At 33.3% G+C, this 21,966-nt stretch overlaps 2 protein-coding genes across 2 annotated transcripts in view; both read left to right on the plus strand.

The window, feature by feature from the left end:
* LOC123524141 (uncharacterized) overlaps positions 1-8,504 on the plus strand; it is a 59,924-nt gene extending 51,420 nt beyond the window's left edge. Inside the window, exons 33-43 of the mRNA XM_053539820.1 lie at positions 1,109-1,228; positions 1,399-1,550; positions 1,771-1,906; positions 2,684-2,833; positions 3,189-3,288; positions 4,260-4,333; positions 4,685-4,816; positions 5,140-5,268; positions 5,468-5,613; positions 6,042-6,177; positions 6,378-8,504. Coding sequence (XP_053395795.1) covers positions 1,109-1,228; positions 1,399-1,550; positions 1,771-1,906; positions 2,684-2,833; positions 3,189-3,288; positions 4,260-4,333; positions 4,685-4,816; positions 5,140-5,268; positions 5,468-5,613; positions 6,042-6,177; positions 6,378-6,455 — 1,353 coding nt within the window. The 3' untranslated portion in view covers positions 6,456-8,504. The remainder of the gene's footprint in view (positions 1-1,108; positions 1,229-1,398; positions 1,551-1,770; positions 1,907-2,683; positions 2,834-3,188; positions 3,289-4,259; positions 4,334-4,684; positions 4,817-5,139; positions 5,269-5,467; positions 5,614-6,041; positions 6,178-6,377) is intronic.
* Positions 8,505-9,898: 1,394 nt separating this feature from the next.
* LOC123525616 (CUB and sushi domain-containing protein 3-like) lies at positions 9,899-21,966 on the plus strand. Its single transcript, XM_053539185.1, has 9 exons — positions 9,899-10,916; positions 11,234-11,458; positions 11,682-11,897; positions 14,332-14,544; positions 15,353-16,045; positions 16,534-16,657; positions 20,121-20,221; positions 20,759-20,959; positions 21,610-21,966. Exons 1-9 carry the CDS (start codon positions 10,799-10,801, stop codon positions 21,636-21,638), a joined length of 1,920 nt encoding a protein of 639 aa, XP_053395160.1. The 5' UTR covers positions 9,899-10,798; the 3' UTR covers positions 21,639-21,966.

Genomic DNA, 21,966 nt, shown 5'->3' on the forward strand with positions numbered 1-21,966 from the left:
GCTTCTTTTTACATTTATGGCAAAAACAATTGGCGGCCAGTTTCAAAGGATACATCCCATCACGAAATATCACAAACTAAGCACATCAGAGGTGTGCTTTGCTACGTTATATGCGCGGGAAGAATGCACATTTACAGAAACTCTCATTCGCGATGTTACTTTACATAATAAAAACAATAAAACGACTTCCAAGGCACAATTAGCTTGATGGAATCTATTTCTTGAATATGTAATTAACTGTCACATGAGAGGCTGGGTGATATAATTGATAGAGGATATAACATGTGTGTCTATTCATATCAAATTGTTTTACCTAGTTGAATAAAAACAATAAAATGCAAGGCTCTGCTGAGCGTTTCATCAATTTTATTCAATGCGTTTAATAAATTCCATGTGAAAAGGCAAAAATATAATATCCCTTTTCGTCACATGTAAGTTTTTTCTATTGAAACATGAAATATTTTTCTTTCTTACCTGTTATTGACTAATTCCATTTGACCAACGTATCAAATACTTAAAACGACGCCAACGTCAAACCTGTACTACACTACTGTAATACAAGTGTTATGTAATGGCTTTATTTCATTCCACGAAGTAAAACATGTCGTACAATGTTATTGACATTTGCATGTACTGTTCCTGTTCAATTAGGCGTCTTGGGTTATTTTTATTTATTTTCTCAGTGATGCGCTTGTACACTCTATGACATTAGACTACAAACTGTAAAATAATAATTGATTCAACACAGAATTCAATATTAAAGAAATCTGGAATCAAAAGTATTTTTATTAACCAAAGGATTAAGTTGCCTAATTATTCTTATGTCTTGTTTTTTATAGCAGTGGAGTCAGTATTGGATGATATTTTTTTCTAATGATAAATGGAATAGAAAATTCAAAAAGGTATTGATTTTGTTAAGTAAAACGATATGGTTATCCCTATAGCTTCGATTTATTTCATTTTATTCAACTCGCTCATTAAATGAAATACTGAAACTATACTAATATAATATACCCTATATAGCTTTTGAATACATACCTGAAGAATTTCAATGGCGCTATGCTTTTGAAAAGAAAACAACCAATCCATTTTAAATATCCTATTTCAGAAAAAGTGTGAACAGTACTGGCCAGGATCTGGGAGCAAGACTTACGGAGATATAAAAGTATCAATGAAGAAATCAGAATTATTTTCGGAATTTGTAATTCGGGATCTTTCAATGAAAAAGGTTTGTCCATGATATCTATATTGTACCGGAGTTTGATCATTGTTGTCCGAACACAAATCAAATTTTCAAATATTGACTGTAAATTTGTTACCTATCGTTCTTTCAGTTTGATGATACAAAACCAAAAAAAGTGTTCTTTTAATAATATGTTTTATTTTCCTTCAAAACAGGACGATAGTGCAGAGAAAAGAGTTACACAGTTTCATTTCACAGCATGGCCTGACAAAGGTGTTCCAAAATATGCATCTTCTCTTGTCAAATTCCGCAATAAAGTTAAGTACGCACCTTGTTTTGAAACAGGTCCGACTGTTGTCCATTGCAGGTCAGTACATGGAGCTAAAACTAATTTCTCCTTAGTATATGCGGTAATCAATCCAGTCATGATAGTGTTAAACTAAATTGACTTTGTATACATTTATATATTCTAGACTGACTGACCTGCCAGATATTTAAAACATTTGGTATTTCAGCATTTGCGTTACTTTTTCAATTTATGTATTGAAGTTATACGTTTCCATTTATTTTACGTTTTGTTTTGGCAGTGCTGGCATAGGAAGAACAGGTACATTTATCGCTTTGGATTACTTAACAGACCAAGCAATGGCTTTGAACTATATAGATGTAGCAGGGACAGTGCAGGCACTGAGGGAACAAAGAGTGAACATGGTCCAAACATTTGTAAATGGATAATAATTGTAAAGGGGGTTGGAGTCGAATGAGAAACCTAAGGAGAAGACACTTGTTTTGTTTGTTTTTGGTTTAACGCCGTTTTTCAACAGTATGTCAGTTACGTAACGGTGGGCAGTTAACCTAACCAGTTTTCCTGGATTCTGAACCTGTACAAACCTGTTCTCCGCACGTAACTGCTTACTACCCCAAATGAATCAAAGGTGGAGGACGAATGATTTCAGACACGATGTATGTTATCAAATCGTCACGAAGGACAAACAGCCCGCCCGCGGATTGATCTAGAGACCCCGCGATCCATAGATCTAAGCTCTCCCTATTGAGCTAAGCTGGCGGGCTAGAAGACACTTGTACACACAGAGTCTAACACTGCAATATATATATGTCTTATATGGAAGGCACATATCTAGCTCAAAACCCCTAAAAGTCATGTTCAATCTTATGCTACACCGTTTAAGTCGATCATCTCGACAGACATGTGCCAGTAAATAATATATTCTAATCAACAAAATAGTCCCTTGAAAAATGCATACATACTGGTGTACAAAGAGCAACAAAGGTGCTTAAATTTTGAGTATATCTAGAGGATATTTTCCAGAAACAGTTATTGAAAATAGAAGAGGAATTAATCATTTAGCGATACAAATTTTCTTCATTTCATATGAATTGTTATTCACTTTAATAACTGAACATTACTTGTGTATGTACCGTAACCTGGCAACTTTATGATACAGCCGTCAGTATCGTCATGAGTATCTCCATTTTCAGGAACAATACATATTTGTTCACCATGCACTAGTGGAAACACTGATGCTGCCAACATCAGCTTTGCCAGCTTCTAGGTTCCCTACAACTTACAAAGATCTACTAGAAATAGACGAAAAAATCCAACGACGGAAAATAGATCTTGAATTTGCGGTACCAGGAAATCATTTGATAGACTAATTTGCATTCTGTAACAATGAAAATCGATATTGATTTTAGTTTTGATAACTTTTTGATTCTGAAGATGGTCTCAAATGTCAAGTATCTCCGTGAAATTCTCCTTTTTTTCAAAAATGTATTGGACATAACGTGTCTTGAATAATTAATGAAACATAAATTTCGGTCAGTAATTTTTTGATGGTCTATAAACCGGTAATGCATATTAAATTCATAGTCTCAAGCGAAACACAGCATATTATTTCAATATTTGATTTCGTTGTTAATCAAACGTCTGTAATACGCACGTATTTACATTACATACATTTAGTGTAATATTTAATATTCGCAGATTTTGAGAACAATGTCACCCGTTTCGGAGGAAAGTCAGTACGTGTCAGCAAATGTTGTAAGGAATAGGCAGAAAAACAGATACTTGGACATTCTGCCTAGTTAGTCATTTCTTCTTTATGTTACGTATCGGAACAAAATACTTTCATGCAGGTTAAAGTTTAAAATAGAAAAAAGTGGAAACTTCACAGGTCACTCAACACGAAAATGTTTCAGGCTCGGTTTGATTGAGCCTGTTCATGGACGGTAGTGGAAATGCATGCTACCGTCCACGCCCTCTAGCCCCGGGATGAGCAGAACTCAACATTTAAGACGTATGAAAAATAATTTCCTTGTCGTATCTACTTATTATTTTAATAGTAATGAAAACCTAAGTTGAAATAGTGTCAAATAAATTTACGCAATGAAATTATTATGAAGCTAATACAACTATTTGAAAAAACTTTGGCACTTTGGCGGCCTCTGCACGCAAACCAGCAGAGTTGTGTTCTGAATTTAAGTCAACTGTTAGAAATTTCAACTTCTTACATAAATTATTTGATACTACTGTATTGCAATGCAAATGCAAATCTCCCCTAACTAAACTAATATTGATACTGTTATTATTTCTATTAAAAATAGTGTAATTAATATAATTGTAGAATAATTTTCCTTTAGATGAAGAAAAACTGTTAACACGTTAACAGTTTGTACTTTCAATAATTCCTTGATTGCATAGTATTGTGATGTTTTTACGTCAAGCTTTTATTATGAAAATGTTTCAAAAATGTTTTAAGGACTGGAAAAAGAGTCTTACACAAATTTAATTTGTTTTATGTGTTTGCACATATTAAATAATACTAATTTAATAATTTTCATGTCCCACTTTCAATAAAATTCTGATTTTGTACAGTTTGTAGCGGTTGCGTTGTTGAAGCAAAATTAAGCATTTTTTTCGATAATATTAAGATATTCGTAACAGTCCTCTCTTTATGTAACTGTTCTTTTTATTATTGATCTACATTATGTTAGTAACCTTCTAACAAATATAATCACATATAAAGATAAGCAACCAAAAACGTGTATATTTTAGTTGATGAGTACATGCCACAACTAACGTTAGACGAGCGGCAAGATAGCAATTATGTGAATGCTGTATTCCTACCGGTATTAAATGAATCTCGTTGTCAGATATAATTGCTTCTTTGAAACAATTTTATTACCTTTGAGCCAATGTACGTGTGTTTGCACATCATTGGCATAAAGCACACTTATGCTTATTTCTTACATGATATTTTTTTCAATGAAAGTGTTAAGGTACATAAAGTTAAATCATAGTTCTTGGTATAATAATTCATCTAATATTTCATTAGTCTAAATTTGATGAAAAACATTTATAATTGGTAAAATTGACGTTAATGTAAATAACAACATGAGCAATCGCAAGTACTTAATTTAAAGAAATTTGAATAAGAATATCAATTCAAAGTAAAACATTACTTATTCATTTGCTTGCAGAGCTATAAGGAGAAGAAAGCATTTATGATAACGCAAACACCCCTTGAAACGACAAAGGGCGATTTTTGGCGACTTGTTTGGGAACACAATATTCAAACAATTGTAATGATGAACGACCTCGAGGAAATGATGGTAGTTAAACTTACGTTTTATGTTTTATGGCCGAAATGTACTTTTCGTTTGCAAAGTTCTTACTTATCACGATAAAATCAGAAATATTCAAGATTTTTTTAAACTTTAAAATGCCTTTCATCAGCCTTGAAATTGTCATGTATAAAATAAATAGTTCTGTTTTATATATAAAAGTGAAATCTAGGAAAAGCCTTGCCATGCAAAATGTGGAGGCGACAGTAGACATTAACAACTCAGAAACCAACTAAAACTTCAATATATTTCTCTTTGTTTTGGTGTAGTGTTGATGTTTCTTTTTTGAATGTTCATGTTTTTTATTTAAGGATGCAGAGATCTATTGGCCAGCAAAACGGGATAAACTTACCTATGGAAACATTGACATCGTCCATGATGTAACTGATGACTCAAATCGTCATAAAGTGTTATCTTTGACGGTTAAGAAAAAGCAAATAGTAAATAACATTTTAGACATTCAATGATGCCCGATCAAGTTAATTGGATACATATAAAGTATAGATTTTCCTAATATCATGTGATCAATCTCATGTGTCAATGTGGATGTAAAGAAATGCTTCTTTCATAATATGTCTGAGTATTTGAGATATACTTATGATCAATTTATTCTTTTTTTATTTTCTCTTCTTCACTTAGACGCGTCATATAAAGCACATTCAGTTTGGAGGTTGGAAGCTTCAACATAATCTTCCAGAATCTCCCGTTGATATGTTATCTTTGATGGAACTAGTTCAAGGTTGGCAACAACAAACTGGAAACAGCACAGTTCTCGTGCATTGCATGTACGTATCTTTGCCAACAGCATATTCAATACATATATATTAGATTTGTATGAAATAGATTTCATCAAACAAGCGCATGCTATATCCAGCTTATGCGTCAAATGACGGTGTTTTGGAATAGCTTAGTCCTTAACATAGTATACGTCTATAATAACTATGAAATATGCCGTCATTTAATACTACACGCAGTTTTGAATTGAAATCTATACGGGGTTTTTCTTGATTTCTTTCGCAATGTTTGGTACTACGTACAATGATTATATTTTTTCTTATCATTCACTTAAACACTTTTCTCCGCTACTGTAGCGTCGGTTCTTTGATAAGTCAAGTACATTGTACCAAGAAATATCAAGATATTCTGAATAAAGGTAAGTTAAGTTGCTTTTTGCCGAATAGCATTGTACAAGTAAGCACACTTGATATTTCAGGAATGGAGCGAGTAAAAGCGGACTGTATTGCGTTATATTGGCGGTTATAGAGAGAATGAAGATTGAGCAAGATGTTGCCATCTCACAAGTGGTTGAAGAAATGAGGAACTCTAGAGAACAGATTATCCCTTCTGTGGTAAGTTGCCAACAGTATTCTGCAAATACCAATGAGTGTTTAATGTATTCTAAACTCATAAAAGCCTGAGCTAATCTAGCATCTAAGTGTTACTAATTATGTCCAAGTATACCGTTTGCAGTAGAAGAAGTAATGGCGCTTGCTATGATCACTTAAAAGATAAATTACAACTTATGTTAACTTATAACTTTACTTTTCAGGATCAATATCAGTTTTGCCACGAAGCAGTTCTTGCCTTCATGACACAGTATGACACGTACTCAAACTTTTCTGAATAGATGGATGTTTTCCTGAATACTCCTATAAACTGGATGGAGTAGATTTATATACTTCGAACTTAATTATTGATGATCGCCAATGATTAATTTTATTAAACATTATTCAATACAATAAATTAACAACCATTATTGCTGATACGGAATAATGTGTTTACACTCGGGTAAATATCTACGCTAGATATTTCTCGACAAACATTAAGGTGAGCAAGAGTCTAAACATCCCCAGTTTTATTTCATCATCTTACCTGTCAGACTAATGATGAGAAAGATGTTACCAGCTACCGAGATATGATATTTGTTTACAAATTGAAAGCCGATAATTGTTCGGTTTGAAATAAGTTTTTGATAAAGAATATGTATGGTGCATATATCTAAAACAATTATATCTAATTTGAATTTTTAAACAAGTTCTAGCTGAATTTTGTTCATGAGTTTTTTTCTGAATGACCACAGATTGTGCGTGCACTCTCGCCGAAAAGGTCATTCTTGATATCATTACACAAATGTTGTAATGTTGTCTATACTAGCATAAATGTTTTTCTTTACGTTCCATACAAAATATATAGTAAAAGTAAATACATAACATTAAGTTCTTACATTTTGTCACCATCTAAGACATGAAAACCATAGCCCGGAAGTAGAGTTTATGTATCATCTTAACCCGTACCCTGCACAATCTATATAATGAACTCGCCATCTTTCATTGGACAGTACCATTAACTGTTAAAAAGGCTGCTTACCAAATAAATACTAAATTAATGGGGAACCGTGAAGATCATGGTCAGACTGCACAAATGTGCAGGCTGATCATGATCTACACTGGCCGCAAGTGCAGAATAAATCGTATTTAGCATGATAAGGGTTAGGGTTTAACGTATGTTAGGGTTTCACTTGGCGGGAATAACTTTTATTTACACTGTCTTGTGATTTTGGAACATGGTGGGGGTAAGAGTGAGGTTAGGTGCACCATAAACCGGTTTAAACTCCCCAGTGGTGGTTTTGCCACCTACCGTTCCAAGGCAGTGCCCCCACTGAGTTCCTGTATTTGTTTGTTTTGCCCTTGTGTGTTTATTTTTTGTGTGTGTGGTGTGCGTGTGTTGATCGTGTGTGCCTCTGGGGAGACTGCGTTTTTGGAACATGGCTTTCCCTGTTGGATATTCTTTCTTGTTTTTTTTTTTTACTATCTAAATGTAGATATGGTACCTTTCTTTTTCAAAACATATGTATGAAGTTGAAAAAGAAATACATTCAAATATCCATATATTTCTCACAAATAGATATATTCGCGATATTTCAACCAAAAGAGTATAGTTATGAGCATTTGATATTTTCATTTCAAAGAAAATTTAGTGAACAAGGAAATATTACTTCTTCAACATGTAGAGAAGAAACATCAAAGGGACATACTATATATTTGATATATTCTATTAGGGTGTATTTCATTTTACATTCAAAAGTGATCTGGATTGCTTAATATACCGCTATACTGTTCGCTAAAATATAGAACATCTGAATAAGTCCGATAACCTCCTAATATATGCTGTAACATAATGCAATTACTTAAACTCTGACCGGGACGGACTCGAACCCAGGACCTCGCACTCCTAAGACACTCTACCACTTCGCTCTAATAGCAGTATCTATAGCTAAGCAGTGTAAGTACTCGACTACATCACGAGAACTGGAACAATTTTGTGGCAATGACGTGTTCGGAGTACTCAGGATTATCGGCGTATTGACATTGTTAGCTAAGGGCAATTTTCGTGTAAAAATTATAATCTATTTTTTACTCCAACTTAATCGGTCAAAACTGTCCTAATTTATCTGACGTCTTAATTTAGGTACGCTATTCATAATATTAAACATACTTAATCGTGACATTCGTTATTTCTATAATTATTAAAAAGAACATTTGAATATAGACACGAAAAGTGTTTTATTTATGTAATAAACCAGAACCATTATACTAAACTGCTCAATACTCATAGTACAGGCAGCAATACATGTATTTCTGAAAACTGGCTCCTGCTGAATATAATCGTTACAAACGATATAAAAATAGGTCATTGCGCTTATCTGTGATAAAGTTTACAATAACCTGCTCCCAAGGATCGCCCAATGTTTTTCATCCTGCGCCAAACATCGCCTTTTTTCATGTATATGATGTATTTTAAACATAAAAAATTCAACTTAAACACCGATTTAGACATTATGATTTGGAAGGATGACAGGGAAAGGATTGATAAATATAGTCCATAAAGACATTTGTTTTGTATTGCAATATTTTTAAAGAAATGTGGCTATAAACTTTATAATTGTCGAAACTGGCGTAAAGTTTAACATGTAACTTCACCGTTTTTCCTTAAAATGGCATATTTTCAGGAGTTTAAATCGGTTTTGGAAACTTCATTTATAACGTGATAAGACTAGTGATTTTACCGGTTATTTGTTTTTATAGACCAAAATGAGGAAAATACTAATCCAACTAAAGTTTTCAAATCAATGTTTCGATCCTGCGCCGAACATAGCATCCTGCGCCGAATCCGGTTACCTAGTGTGTTAATTGAAACGAAACAAAATCTGAATTGATTTAAGTGCTTAAGCAATCATAGTAGCAAACCATACGTTATATAGTTGAATGTGTTTCTCTTGAAAACATAGACACAACATATGGTCAGAGTAAAACATATAAACAACGAAACGAAGCTAACAAGTAAATGAACAATTTTGGGCACTGACTTCGAACCATTAGTTGGTTTTATTTTGAATTGTTTCAGATCATAATTTATATTTGCATTTTCTCCATCTAGTTTATTGGTAATTTAGTTATTTTTAGGGAAAAATTGAACATAAAAGCTATTTATCAATGTTATTTGTGAAATATCATAGAATCCTGTTTTGTTATCATAAATAAACGATATGACAGCTTCTAAGATGACTTATGTGTTTGTATAATGATACGAAATGTTGACTTAACGTGACATATCTAAGCGTAGCCCGGTACGAAACTATTTCCTTGACATATTTGGTATTACCACAAGGACGTTTTTGACTTGTATTTGGTCACGTCTATGTTGAGGATCAGTGCCTCGTGTACATTAATAATAAATTAAAAGATAAAGTCGCGAAGTAGTCCCACCACAAATAGAAACTGTAGTGGAAATATATAGCATACACATGTGACTCATTAAGACAAATAAAAAAGGTTAAGGAGAGTGAATTAATTCACACGGTCAATATTTATTAAATATCGCAAAATTCTGAATTGTCAGTTTGATGTATCCTGTTTTTAGACGATTCATTTTTTTTTCATTGATAAGTTGGAAAAGCCAAATGAATATTTAAAAGATTCTCAGAAGACTGCTCTTTGATACATATTTCGTTATTACATATACACACCATAAAACAATACCAAAGCGTTTTTACTTAAGTTAAAAAAAAATGTTTACCGCCCGAAAAAATATCCAGCACGCCAAAATATGGGGGAAAAATTCTATTGTACACCATATCATAGGTTGGAAAATCCGATGGAACAAACGTTTTAGTCTTCTTTTTGTACATAAAATGTCTAAAGGATAACACAAAAAAACTGTGTCATTTATTGCTCCTTTGCCCCTAAACTACCCTCAAAACTAAGATAGAAGCTTCTAAGTCATTTAGAAATGGTAGTGAATTTTCTTGTTATAACTGCCATTATCAGATAAAACATTCTTCGAATTATGTTCATTTCATGTTCTCTTAAATTGTTACGCTAATACATTGCCATTATTTTTATGCTCATTAAAAGTTGCATCGAACCAGTGGGTTTATTAAATGATGTATTGACTCCAACAGATAGCAGGCGCGCCTTCCGATCTAATAATCTAAGTTTTTAGTGTCTTATCTTATCTGCATTCAAAGTAATAGCATGTCCTGTCCGTGGACTTTGCTATCTTTTTTAATAAAAAGGTGTTTCCTGTTTTATTCCTTTCCGGGATTTCATTTATCGCAACTGGAAAATCCTGATCATGCTTTTTGTACGATCGTTTATTTTCCTTGAATAAAATAGAAAAGTAGGAAAACCACAGGTCGTCCAACTCGAGATAAATGACAATGTTGCTGGCTCTATGTACATTTTATCAATATGGTTCGTGTAAATGGCATTTTGTAAATAAAGTAATACATTATGCCATTTACAAATTGTTAAAGCAGGAAAAATAGTGTGACGTGCAAATGAAGAAATACTGATAAACTACATCCTGTTAAACAATTATAAAACACCGAAAGCAGGACATTGCCAGATCAAAATTATATAATAAGGAATACGTGTTGTTCTTTCTGTTTTTGTAAAAAACTTTCTACATATGTCTGCGTTGACATATGCTTTCGAAATGGACACCCAGATTATCTATCAATTTTTAGTATGGTTGGGAATGACTCATAATCGCATGTGTGTAGCTGATGCAGACTGGCATTTTTTAGGTTTGGTATATTTATTTTATATTAATGATTACAATTTGTCAGTAAAATCTGGACAATTCTTTTCTGGTAGTGCAAAATGCCTTTGATAAAAATAGAATTTACTATTTAATATACTCGTTTTAATTAATGTCTGTTTTTCCAGATTCTTGTTAAAATTTAAATGCACATTTTCCTGTTTATAAATTTCTTATAATGTCTTAAATTAAATAATTATTTCTACGTTTTTGAATATCAATAGCTTACATATAGTGTAATGACATCGTTTCAAGAGTAGATACTAATTTAGGTAGATATGAAAATATTTTACATCCCCTCAGGACAAAATGTAGCTTTAAACAAACCTGTGAGCCAAATGCCAGGCACGTACAGAGAGCATATACCTTATCCAGCAAACCTGGCTGTTGATGGAGACAATAGTACAGACTTTAGTACAGGCAGTTGCAGCCATACGTCAAAAGGCAATATCAGTGGATCGGCTTCTTTAACAGTTGACCTTGGCAGAAAATTTAATATTACAGGAATAGTGATATTTAACCGACAAGGTACTTTTTTAGTTTTGAATTGAACTTTTATCCCAAAGGCAGCGTGTCCGTTGGTCTGTGTGTCATTTTGTTCAATTACTTTCTAAAGTCGTATCTGTATAAGTATCAATTCATTGAGTTAAAAACATATGTGTGCGTTTCTGTGTTTCACGGGTAAAGATTTACAAAAAAAACCACATGGAATCCTGAAATATCATATAATTTAGACCGTATTGTATTTCAGACTACAGAGAGAGGCTTCAGAACTTTGTTGTTTTAGGAGACAGCGTTGTTATTTACAACGATACAGGAATTCAAGCATATAATAACAAAACTATAAGAATTGAAGTAGACGGTTCAAACTCATATTCGTCAATAACTGTACAAATACCAGGACATACAGGCAACCCTGACGGTGGATATGCTTTTTTGACTTTATGCGAAGTACAGGTCTATGCATGTAAAGTATCAGCTTGTTTATTCCATTATTGCACGTGTACTACGTTCTAAGATATACATAAGGTATGGTCATTAAAGAAAAAAGCGACCTAGAGAGTATTTGTTTGTTCTTGCATGCCAGACAGGATTTTTCCGTGATTTTGCGAGTGGTACTAGAAAGACTCGTCTTACACCCTGAGGTGTAAGATGACTCACGTTCTTCAATTTATGAATGAATGTGTGTAAATTCATACGCTACCATAATAAAATAGTGCTCAGAAGAAAAGCATTCATTTTACTTATCTTTTTCTATTAACTGAAGAATACGGAGAAATAATATGTCACTAGTTGAAGGTGTGGATTGAAACATCTGTTTCTCAGGTAACGGTTTTTTGGTAACTCGGCAGAGCCTCGTTACCGCCTAAACAGTTAACCCAACCAGATATTTTAATCTGCACCTTCAGCCAGTGAAAGATTCTCATAATAAGCAAGAAACTTGCGAAGAACAGAATTTCTAATAAATAAAACGCAGAGCAGATATCAGATTAAAAAGAAATCGGAATAGTTACATAACGTTACATTATCAACCTTGCGTTTCCTGCAAAATTAAGTAAGAATGACGTTGTGTACATGATTTTTTATCTGTCATAGCAGCCGGATGAATGTAAATGTGTACTTGGAACGGATATAATTATTTCATAAGCTATTAATAACATTTTCTCACTGCTGAAATATTTCTGCCACATTTCATCTTTTGTATAAAACTTTGTGATCAATACAGTTATCTTCGAATAAGTGACATATACATTACACGTTTTCATCAACAGCGCACAACAATGAATAAAACATTTAGAAGTCAAAAAGGTTGAATGGGAAGTACAATTATTATTCGCTAGGAAACGTCAGCTTATTTTTTTCAGTTCAGCTAATGGCTATTTTATTTCATGCGAATTTGTTACTGATTTGCGATTTTCTCGTATCCACTGTAGTGCAAATGTGCTGGCTCGGGAAATATGTTTGGACGTTCCTGAACAAAAATAGTAATTTATTTTATTTACTCGTACACTAAAAGAACTTTTCTCTTAAACATTAGTAGATCTACCAATATCTGCCTTCATTATATTGTTAAAAAATATACTGTTAAAAAATATACTGAAATACTTGCCTTTGATTAAAACCTGTAAATGACGTTGCCGTAGATATTACCTCTCAGTAAGGGATACGCAAGATAAAGTTTAATTACTTTATCACGTACATGTGCCGTTTTTCTAACTCTGTAAATTGCTTGTTTACAGTAGAATATTGACCCAAGTCATTGCAATTGTTCTCGTACACCGTCACAAAAACAAACAGTTTTAGTTTATCAAGCACATTGAATCACTTGACATTTGTTTCATGTAGGTGATACATTTAATGATACAGATAAAGTTGCAGAATTTGCTCGTTATATCTTCCTTGTTAAACATATCAGAGACAATGCATGTGAGTTTTAACTGATATTAAATTCATTTTGTTTCAATACTGACTTTGTTAAACTCATTTGATAAATTATATTTAGACTTGCACAACAAAATAGTAATACTGATCGGCGATTTATATAACTTGTCATTAAAGATGTTTAAAAACATATTTAATTAAAGCAGCATGCTCGCCTATTTGAAACCCCTCTCCATATTCATTGGTTTACGTACTAAAGATTTTATAACATTCTCTCTACATAGAAGAATAATTTTGTTTTGTAAAACGTAAGTCTAAGAAATGGAACCTTTCTCATAGTTTCATGATGCAGAAAACTAATGTTAAAATAGAAAGCATTTAGTACATTTAAAACATATGTTATTAAAGCAGCATGATCGACTATTTGAAACCCCTCTCCATATTTATTGGTTTACGTACTAAATATTTTATAACATTCTCTCTACATAGAAGTGTTTGTATACCGTGAGTCTGAGAAATTGAGCCTTTCTCATAGTTTCATGATGCATAAAACTAATGTTAAAATAGAAAGCATTCAGTACATTTAGTACTAGTGAGACCTGCTTACACTTTCACCACAATTTCTATGTAATAAAAAGTTGCAATTTTGACAAAATGAGTTAGATTTATTTATGTTACTTGTTCTATGAGGTTATGTATGCAGTTTGAAATCATCCAGATTAGCAGGGTCCTTATTAGAACGTGCTTTAATTTAGACTGAAGTATTGAACAAAAATCTTATTAATACATCTGTTTTCACATACCTGCTTATAGATATCACTTAAAAAAGAAGAAACAAAAGCTTTAAAGAAATAAGAAAAAAAAAGTTGTGTTGATTAAATCGTTGAAATGTTTATGACGGAGTTTATTGTGTAATAATGTGATATACTTGTCTTAAAAATGAAACTTTTGTCACACAGAGAACAAGAGAACAAAAAAAATAAGTGGTATATACTGAATACCTTACTTTTCTGTTTCAGCCCCTCGAGCTTGTCCTCCTGTACGGCCTTGCGCTAGAAAAGGTCTCCATGCCGGTATCTATGGGAACTCTGGCAAGCTGGTCAATAATACGAATACTGTTGGAACAGTGATATGGTTTTCTTGTAAAATGGGATATCACATGAAAGGATCCTTTTCTATTGAATGTCTTGATACTGGATATTACAATACTTCTATACCTATCTGCATCCCAGGTAGATGATTGATATTGCATCCAATGACTTAAGATACTCATAAATATGTGTAAAAGGGGGATATACATTGCATCTGATAAGTAAACAAGTGGGAAATATTAGTAATAATAAGCATCTAATATAATATCTATACCAACAGTTTTTCTGTGAAAAACAACAGATGTGTTATTGAACATGTGTAGTTCATGCAGTTGTCACATATCATTCTATAACGTTATCTTATCTACCTAGAAACATTAATGAAACACACTTTATAAATATGATTCCATACCATAGGCACATGCATATAATGCTATAGAGAATATTTCTTTATTTTTGACGGGCTACATTTAATTTACTGTCTATATATGTCGTAAAATTCAAAAACTTCATGGCAGTTACATTACGACAAGATGACGTCATAAGTCCAAAGCATTCTTTCCAAGTATAACAACCCTTCCATTTATCTCTAACAAATAAATATTCTTATTAGATTGATAAATAATTAAAAGGTAATATTTAGATTTCCTGGAGGTATAACAAAAGCAAACACAGCACAAAACCGTACAATGCAAGGTAGGCCCGCTATAAATACAAAAAGTTAAGTGGAAAGTAGTAGCAGTCGGTTTGGTTCAAATACTGGTAAACAAGAACAATTTTACAAAATGAAAGATACAAAATTTGGGATCGGGTAAATAAATTATTGTTATGAATATTGTTGCCTTTCTGTCGTAAATGTTTGTATCACAAAATGATATCTCACTACTGTAAGAATGCTCATACTTGATATTTAAAGTACCCGATAGCCTTACCTTTATTTCTATTGAAGATGGATGTGACGAGGGATATGAAGTGGATGATAGCCTCACACAACGCATATGTTTTGATACGACGTCTTTCATTGGAAATGAAAGTGAGTGTATGAAGATACAGTGTCCATACCCGGTTAAATTACGGAATGGATACTATTTATTTCCAAACGGAAGTACGTATTATTCAAATGAAACAAATTATGACACTGTAGTGTATGCGGCTTATGACATAGCTTATCTCGTAGGTGGAGACGTTGAGAGAGGCTGCAGATCAGATTGCATTAGGAATGAAGAGTTCACCTTTTGTCGCAAAGTCACGTTGTGTGATCACCCTGGAGATTTTTCTAATGGCTCATACGTGTTTGCAAAAGATACAAACCCGTATGTGAATGGAACCCAGGCTTATTCTGTTGGTATAAATGCAAAATGTGATAAAGGATATGTCCTTAATTCTACTTCAAAGAAAAGAGAATGCCTAAAAACAGGCTTATGGAGCGGTGAAAACCCGGTTTGTATTCCAGTAACGTGTAAATGGCCATTACATTTAGATGGTGGATATTACATATCCTCACAAAATTCAGTCTCCATGGGATTGCCCTTAGGCAGCAATATCACGGCTTACTGCAACGGCAGTTTCCGACTCGCTAAGCAGTACACAACTAGAAGTTGTAATGAAAGCGGAATCTGGGAAAATGTGCCAGAAATTTGTAGTAAGTGCATTGAAAGTATTTCGTAATATTTTGGTTCAAATAACAGAAAAACTGACAGGGGTTATCGAGTTTTGAAACATAATGTTAAACTGTGATGACAGTAACAGCAGGTCATTGACGTTTTAAACAATTTTGATACGAATAAACATCATTTTTCAATATATACATACTTTTAGGATGAAAGAACAGATTCTCAGGAACTGCCATTATAGATATATTATATTTGATTATATCGAGCACATCACAAAATATACTACTCCGCAACCACGAACCACGCAACTTGCCACAGAACAATAAATATCACCATACAAGTTCGGAACAAATAAATTGCCATATCACACCTAATAGAAAATACAAAATACGCACGGAACCGCTTGGAATGGTGTATTCCTTAAAGCTATTGCTACTGCAATTTTAAAGATATCTTATGATTATTTGACCAAGTTGTAAATGTATACCTTTTAATATATCGAAATTTCTCATTTTAGTACCAGAAACTGAAGACAGCGGCAACAAAGTTTTCTTTTATTTCATTGGAGTTGCCTCTTCATCCGTTATACTGCTTGTCGGAGTGACTACGATAATTATTTTTAAGGTTTCTTGCCTGAAATTGTAAGTAAACATTATATATTATTTTTATATTATCCTAAAATTTCAACAGAGCATATATCCGCCACTGAGTATGTCCGACTGTGTCGACATTAATATTCTGACTATTTCTCGAACACCGCTCAGTCTGGATGTTATTCATCGAAACGATAAAGGAATCTTCAACACGAAGACTTGTCTAGAATAATTGGTGGGCTTTTAATGACACGTCATAGGTAGGATGCCTTGTTGGAAATGTATTACGGGTTTTACGATCGACAGAACATAACTCAGAAATTACTAAAGAAGTCATTTCATTCAAACTGTGAATATTAAAAGACTTCAATAAGAGGAAGTGTAAAGCAGACAACACAATTGTGTTGAATATGTTTTCTGTGTCCTCCAATATAGTACAGGTTAGTACAGGTTAGTTTCAAAAATAAACTACAAAGCGATTTGGCTTTCAGTTTCTCGCATACCCCTGTGTCGGCTAAATTATGATCAACTGAAGAGTATATATTATCTTTTCAAATGTTTTTGCTCTATGAATTTGTTCAGATGAGTAATAAATCATTGTTTAACAGAATGTATTGATTCTTAGTACTTACCGCGAAAACCGAAGACATTAAACAGCAGGTAGCATGATATAACTCGTTTTGCCTGCGGCTGATGCAGTCGTAATATAAAACCCAAGATTGAATCAGCGCAAAGAACGGTTAACCAGGATTTAGGATGTTTGATCAGTTGTTTTTTTATTAATTGTTTGACGCATTTTTGGAGTACTGACAATAGTATTTATATTAATTCATTTTATTTAAAATTCTTCGGATTTTGTTTTTTTTTTTTTTTTTTTTGTTGTTGTTTTTTCGTTTAAAAGATATTTCTTCTTTGCACGATTTACCTATATAATCGTTATTTGCTGAGATAACAAAAGAAATGATTAAATATTTTTCGACAATATGTCCGATCTACTAAATATGATTTATTTCATAGATTTGTGTACTTGGCTTGGATCAAGTCTGCATCAGTCACGTTTTAAAAAAAAGATATATTATGTTTCATGCTGTTTATTTTTTTTTTTTTTTTTATTTTTTTTTTTTTTTTTTGATGTTTCAGATATAAGAATTAGAGATCGACAAGTCATGTAAAATATTGAAGGAAAATCATTTTTTTTGTAAAAAAAAAAGATAAATGCGCTTTCAACAGCTTGATCCTGAAACATTATGAGACAAATCACTATGTAGTTTCGAGACGGGCATGTACTTACTTTGTTCCATTATATGCAACAACTTTGCAATTATTTCCTATTTCGCTACGCTCATAAAACATGTATATCGTCCATTTTTTTATTTGTTTTAACTTTTATATCTTTTCAAGACTCTAATATTTTCTTGAAATTTAAAAAACTTTTAATGGATGAGCGGGATGGAATCCAGTTTGTATACATGTAAGTAGTGTGTATTGTGTTAAGCAATGCCGACAACCTCGAATGACTTAACTGACTATTCAACTCAGCTATATACCAACTGAAATCGGCACGAAGTAATCGTGCAACAATCTCTTCAATAACTTTTCAATACAGTAAAATCTCGATTTTTTTAAACCTAGAATAAATACATCTATTCTAGGGGATTTAAATATTTTACACATACAGTCCAAAACCGTTATCTCGACTTCAGTTATTTCGAATTTTTGGTATCTCGAGTGGATTTTCCCGGTCCGTATATTTTTCCTTCTTATTTCATATATAATGTATATAGGATTAAGGTAAAGTGAAGAATGGGACGAACCTTCCTCAAGCTCAACAGTTACTTCTCTCTATTGATCGAAAACAACATAAGTTAGGGTCGTCTGGTGAGGGGGTAAATCATTCAACCAAATTTCTTACCATAAATTGTTCATAAATCATTTATGTCACATACTTTCGCAAGACTTATTTTGTTAGGATACGAGTTATATGATCAATGGAAATGCCTACGCCATAAGTATCTTGAGCAATGTAATTAGTCAAATCGCTAAGTTGACTATGTCTCAGACTAGCTAAATGTCTTGAGTGTAGAATCCTTTGTTAAAACGTAGAGCGGTGAGACCATATGTCACTCTTTTTTTTCTGGTTTCCTCGCAAAAATGATTCGTATACCAATGATTATGATTTCAATTATGAGCTAGATAATTTCAGGGATCTCTCGATGTTTCAAACTAGCAACCTTCAACTTCTGATAATCAGCTCAAACTCCTATAAGCTGGGAATACTGTACTTGACTGGTTCTTTCGTTGAAGTTCCCGTCAGACGATGTCTTTGAATCAACAACATACGAGTCCTATCGCATAGATGTTCAGCGTATATCCCCTTAAATAGAAGCTGCAACTCAATATGAGTGTCCTGACTCATGGATGCCCAGCGCCTATATGCTATAAGATATAGCTTTAAACTACAATGTAGGTATGATCCCAATGGCTTGGATGTACTTCGCCAATAACGTTGAACCTCGTCTGTAATCTGGAACTCTCCTAATGTCTCAGGAGATTACCAAACCATATGTCCCAGTTTCAGCTTTCCGATGCTGAGCCTGTATTTGCTATCGCCTATCCCGTAAACTTTTAAGGTTAAACTAATTTGCGCTGTCCATAAAGCTCGAAAGCTAGTTACATTACTGCAACTCTTTTTTAGTCTCAGACGTTTTCTTTTATATAATTTATCTGCCCTAACAGTGTAGCTGTAATAGGTCACTTATCAAGGTAGCGAGATAAATTATAAGTTGAATCCTCAATGTGTTTACACCAGTCGCTGGATACAGAATGAATTCACTGTCATCCGGCTACCTATTTATACCCTAGCAGTAGTGAGCTTTGATTGCTATTTATAGAACTTGTTTCTGATTGGTCCAAGTTCGAACATAGTACTTTACTACAAGTACTTGCTCCAACAAATAGCTGGTTCCCATTTACTATTGTATATGTCAAAATGTGTGATACTGGGATCCAGACATCACTGTAATTAACCGAAATCAGCCATAAATGACATAAATCCAATTATTTGAAGCAATTCAACTAGAATTAAACGGATAAAATGCATATTGCCGAAACTGGTAATGCATCATTGTGCTTAGCATCACGTTTCATAACAAAATACAAATTCTGACGTTGTTGCACGAAACGGTCAATAACTTTTTAGGGACTTCTGTGGCAGACTGGACAAGGTCAATGACTTGAAACACTTGTTTCTCACTTATGGATTAGAATCCTTTTATGTGAGGACTCCATCCCTCAATTTTACAGAAAGTCGGTGACCTACCTTTTTGCTCGCCTGTACTTGAAATAATGCCTGGAGCACATGGGATCTTCTTCCATCTTCAAAATCGACAAAGTCACCATATCAACTGTAATTGTGTCGCTGTGATGTTAAAGCCAACAAAAGGCATTATTGAATATTATAGAAAATGATAAAACGTTTTATAAAATTCATTTTAAACATCTATATTTCAAGAAATACAAGATCGGATGAAGATCATTATACAGATCTGCACGAACATTTAGGAGAACATCGTGACTATGATCAATTATGCAATTTAGGCATGTCAGAAACAGGTACAAGTTTATACTGTATTTGCGATGCTTTGCACGACAAAATGTTCCATCCATGCTCTTAGACAATCTGTTTAAAAACATAGATTAATCCATATAAGCGCGATACTGAGAAATAATTATTCTACGATACAAACTATCCTTCCCCTGTTTTTAGGAATGAAATATCGGCTGTTTTTTCAATGATTTTAATGACGGCTCAGAATATTCTCGTGGAAAATAACTAAGCAATAACTGCATTTGTCTTTTGAAGTAAGCTAATATTATTACAGAAAATATGAAATTAGTTGCAAAAATAAATGTCAACTTGACAAGGTATGTAAATCAAGTATTTGTTCTACACTTTAGTGTATTAAACTTAGTAATACATGAATGCCATGAATGGTACAAATATTTTAGCGCCTTTGTAAGAAATATTATTTATTTGTTAAATACAAAATATCAAACAATGTCATACAGTCTATTATATTCGTGAGTTATTTTACTTTTCTTTCAACTTTATTATAATCCAGTTAAATCTAATATTTATAACACTATTAGCAGACCGTGTCCTCGGAGGCCATATCAATGAAGAAATTTATAACGACGTAAACGAGGCAGCTAGGGAATCAGTTTGTAAAGAGGTTGTTGAGTTGGGTAATGAAGAAGAAGTAATGAATGACCTTCAAGTGCCTCCAGATGGCGTCTATTTCATTCCAGAAAATGAGCACGAGGATCATCGTTATTGTGATACTAGTTTAGGTAATGTGTCACACACTCACATCTGCATAGTATGGCAGGCCAAACGTTGCTAACTTACATATGTATGATACTATTTTTATTGTATGTTTGTTATTGTTATGCAATGTCGTGTCATATTCTAAATTTTCGATTGAAATAACAATAACTGACATAAAATAATAATAACATAGATTATATAATTTAACAACGTTTGACATGCCATAGTACACACGCACATAGAAATTACTACACATCTCTTTATTTATGATCATATTGCCTTAAAATCATAATGGTAACGAGTATGTTTTAAGATGTAGCTTCCTAATAATATGAGCCGCGCCATGGGAAAACCAACATAGTGGGTTTGCGACCAGCATGGATCCATACCAGCCTGCGCATCCGCGCAGTCTGGTCAGGATCCATGCTGTTCGCTAACAGTTTCTATAATTGCAATAGGCTTTGAAAGTGAACAGCATGGATCCTGACCAGACTGCGCGGATGCGCAGGCTGGTCTGGATCCATGCTGGTCGCAAACCCACTATGTTGGTTTTCTCATGGCGCGGCTCATATTATTTTATAGATTGAAACAATTTTCATTTTCAAAACACGGCCAGTGTAACAGTAGTGAAAATGTTTGTAGCATACAATGACTATTTTGATTCTTTTTTCAGAAGACCAGAGTTGCCAAAGTACCGTGTGACAAACGATCTGTACTGATTAAGCTGTAAAGTCAACGACTAAGAATCAGAGTGTTTACAAATCATTTTAAGGTTCATTTTATCTATTTGGTTATATCCTAACACGTTAATATTCATTTTTGAAGTATATACTCCCTAGACCATTACTCTATAGATCAGTCGAGAAAGTTGTTTCTATCTGCCAAATTTATTATATGAGCCGCACCATGAGAAAATCAACAAAGTGCATTTGCGACCAGCATCCAGTCTGGTCAGGATCCATGCTGTTCGCTAACGGTTTCTCTAATTGCAATAGGCTCTTAAAGCGAACAGCATGGATCCTGACCAGAC

This window comes from Mercenaria mercenaria, chromosome 3 (assembly GCF_021730395.1).
Source record: "Mercenaria mercenaria strain notata chromosome 3, MADL_Memer_1, whole genome shotgun sequence".
Taxonomy (NCBI): domain Eukaryota; kingdom Metazoa; phylum Mollusca; class Bivalvia; order Venerida; family Veneridae; genus Mercenaria; species Mercenaria mercenaria.

Bases quoted from the DNA above. Each gene is read 5' to 3' on its own strand.
- LOC123525616 (XM_053539185.1), top strand. From the start codon at position 10,799: ATGTCTGCGTTGACATATGCTTTCGAAATGGACACCCAGATTATCTAT. The intron at 20,222-20,758 runs GTACAAGTTTAT...TAACACTATTAG, and splicing joins TTTAGGCATGTCAGAAACAG to CAGACCGTGTCCTCGGAGGC. The intron at 20,960-21,609 runs GTAATGTGTCAC...TTCTTTTTTCAG, and splicing joins TTATTGTGATACTAGTTTAG to AAGACCAGAGTTGCCAAAGT.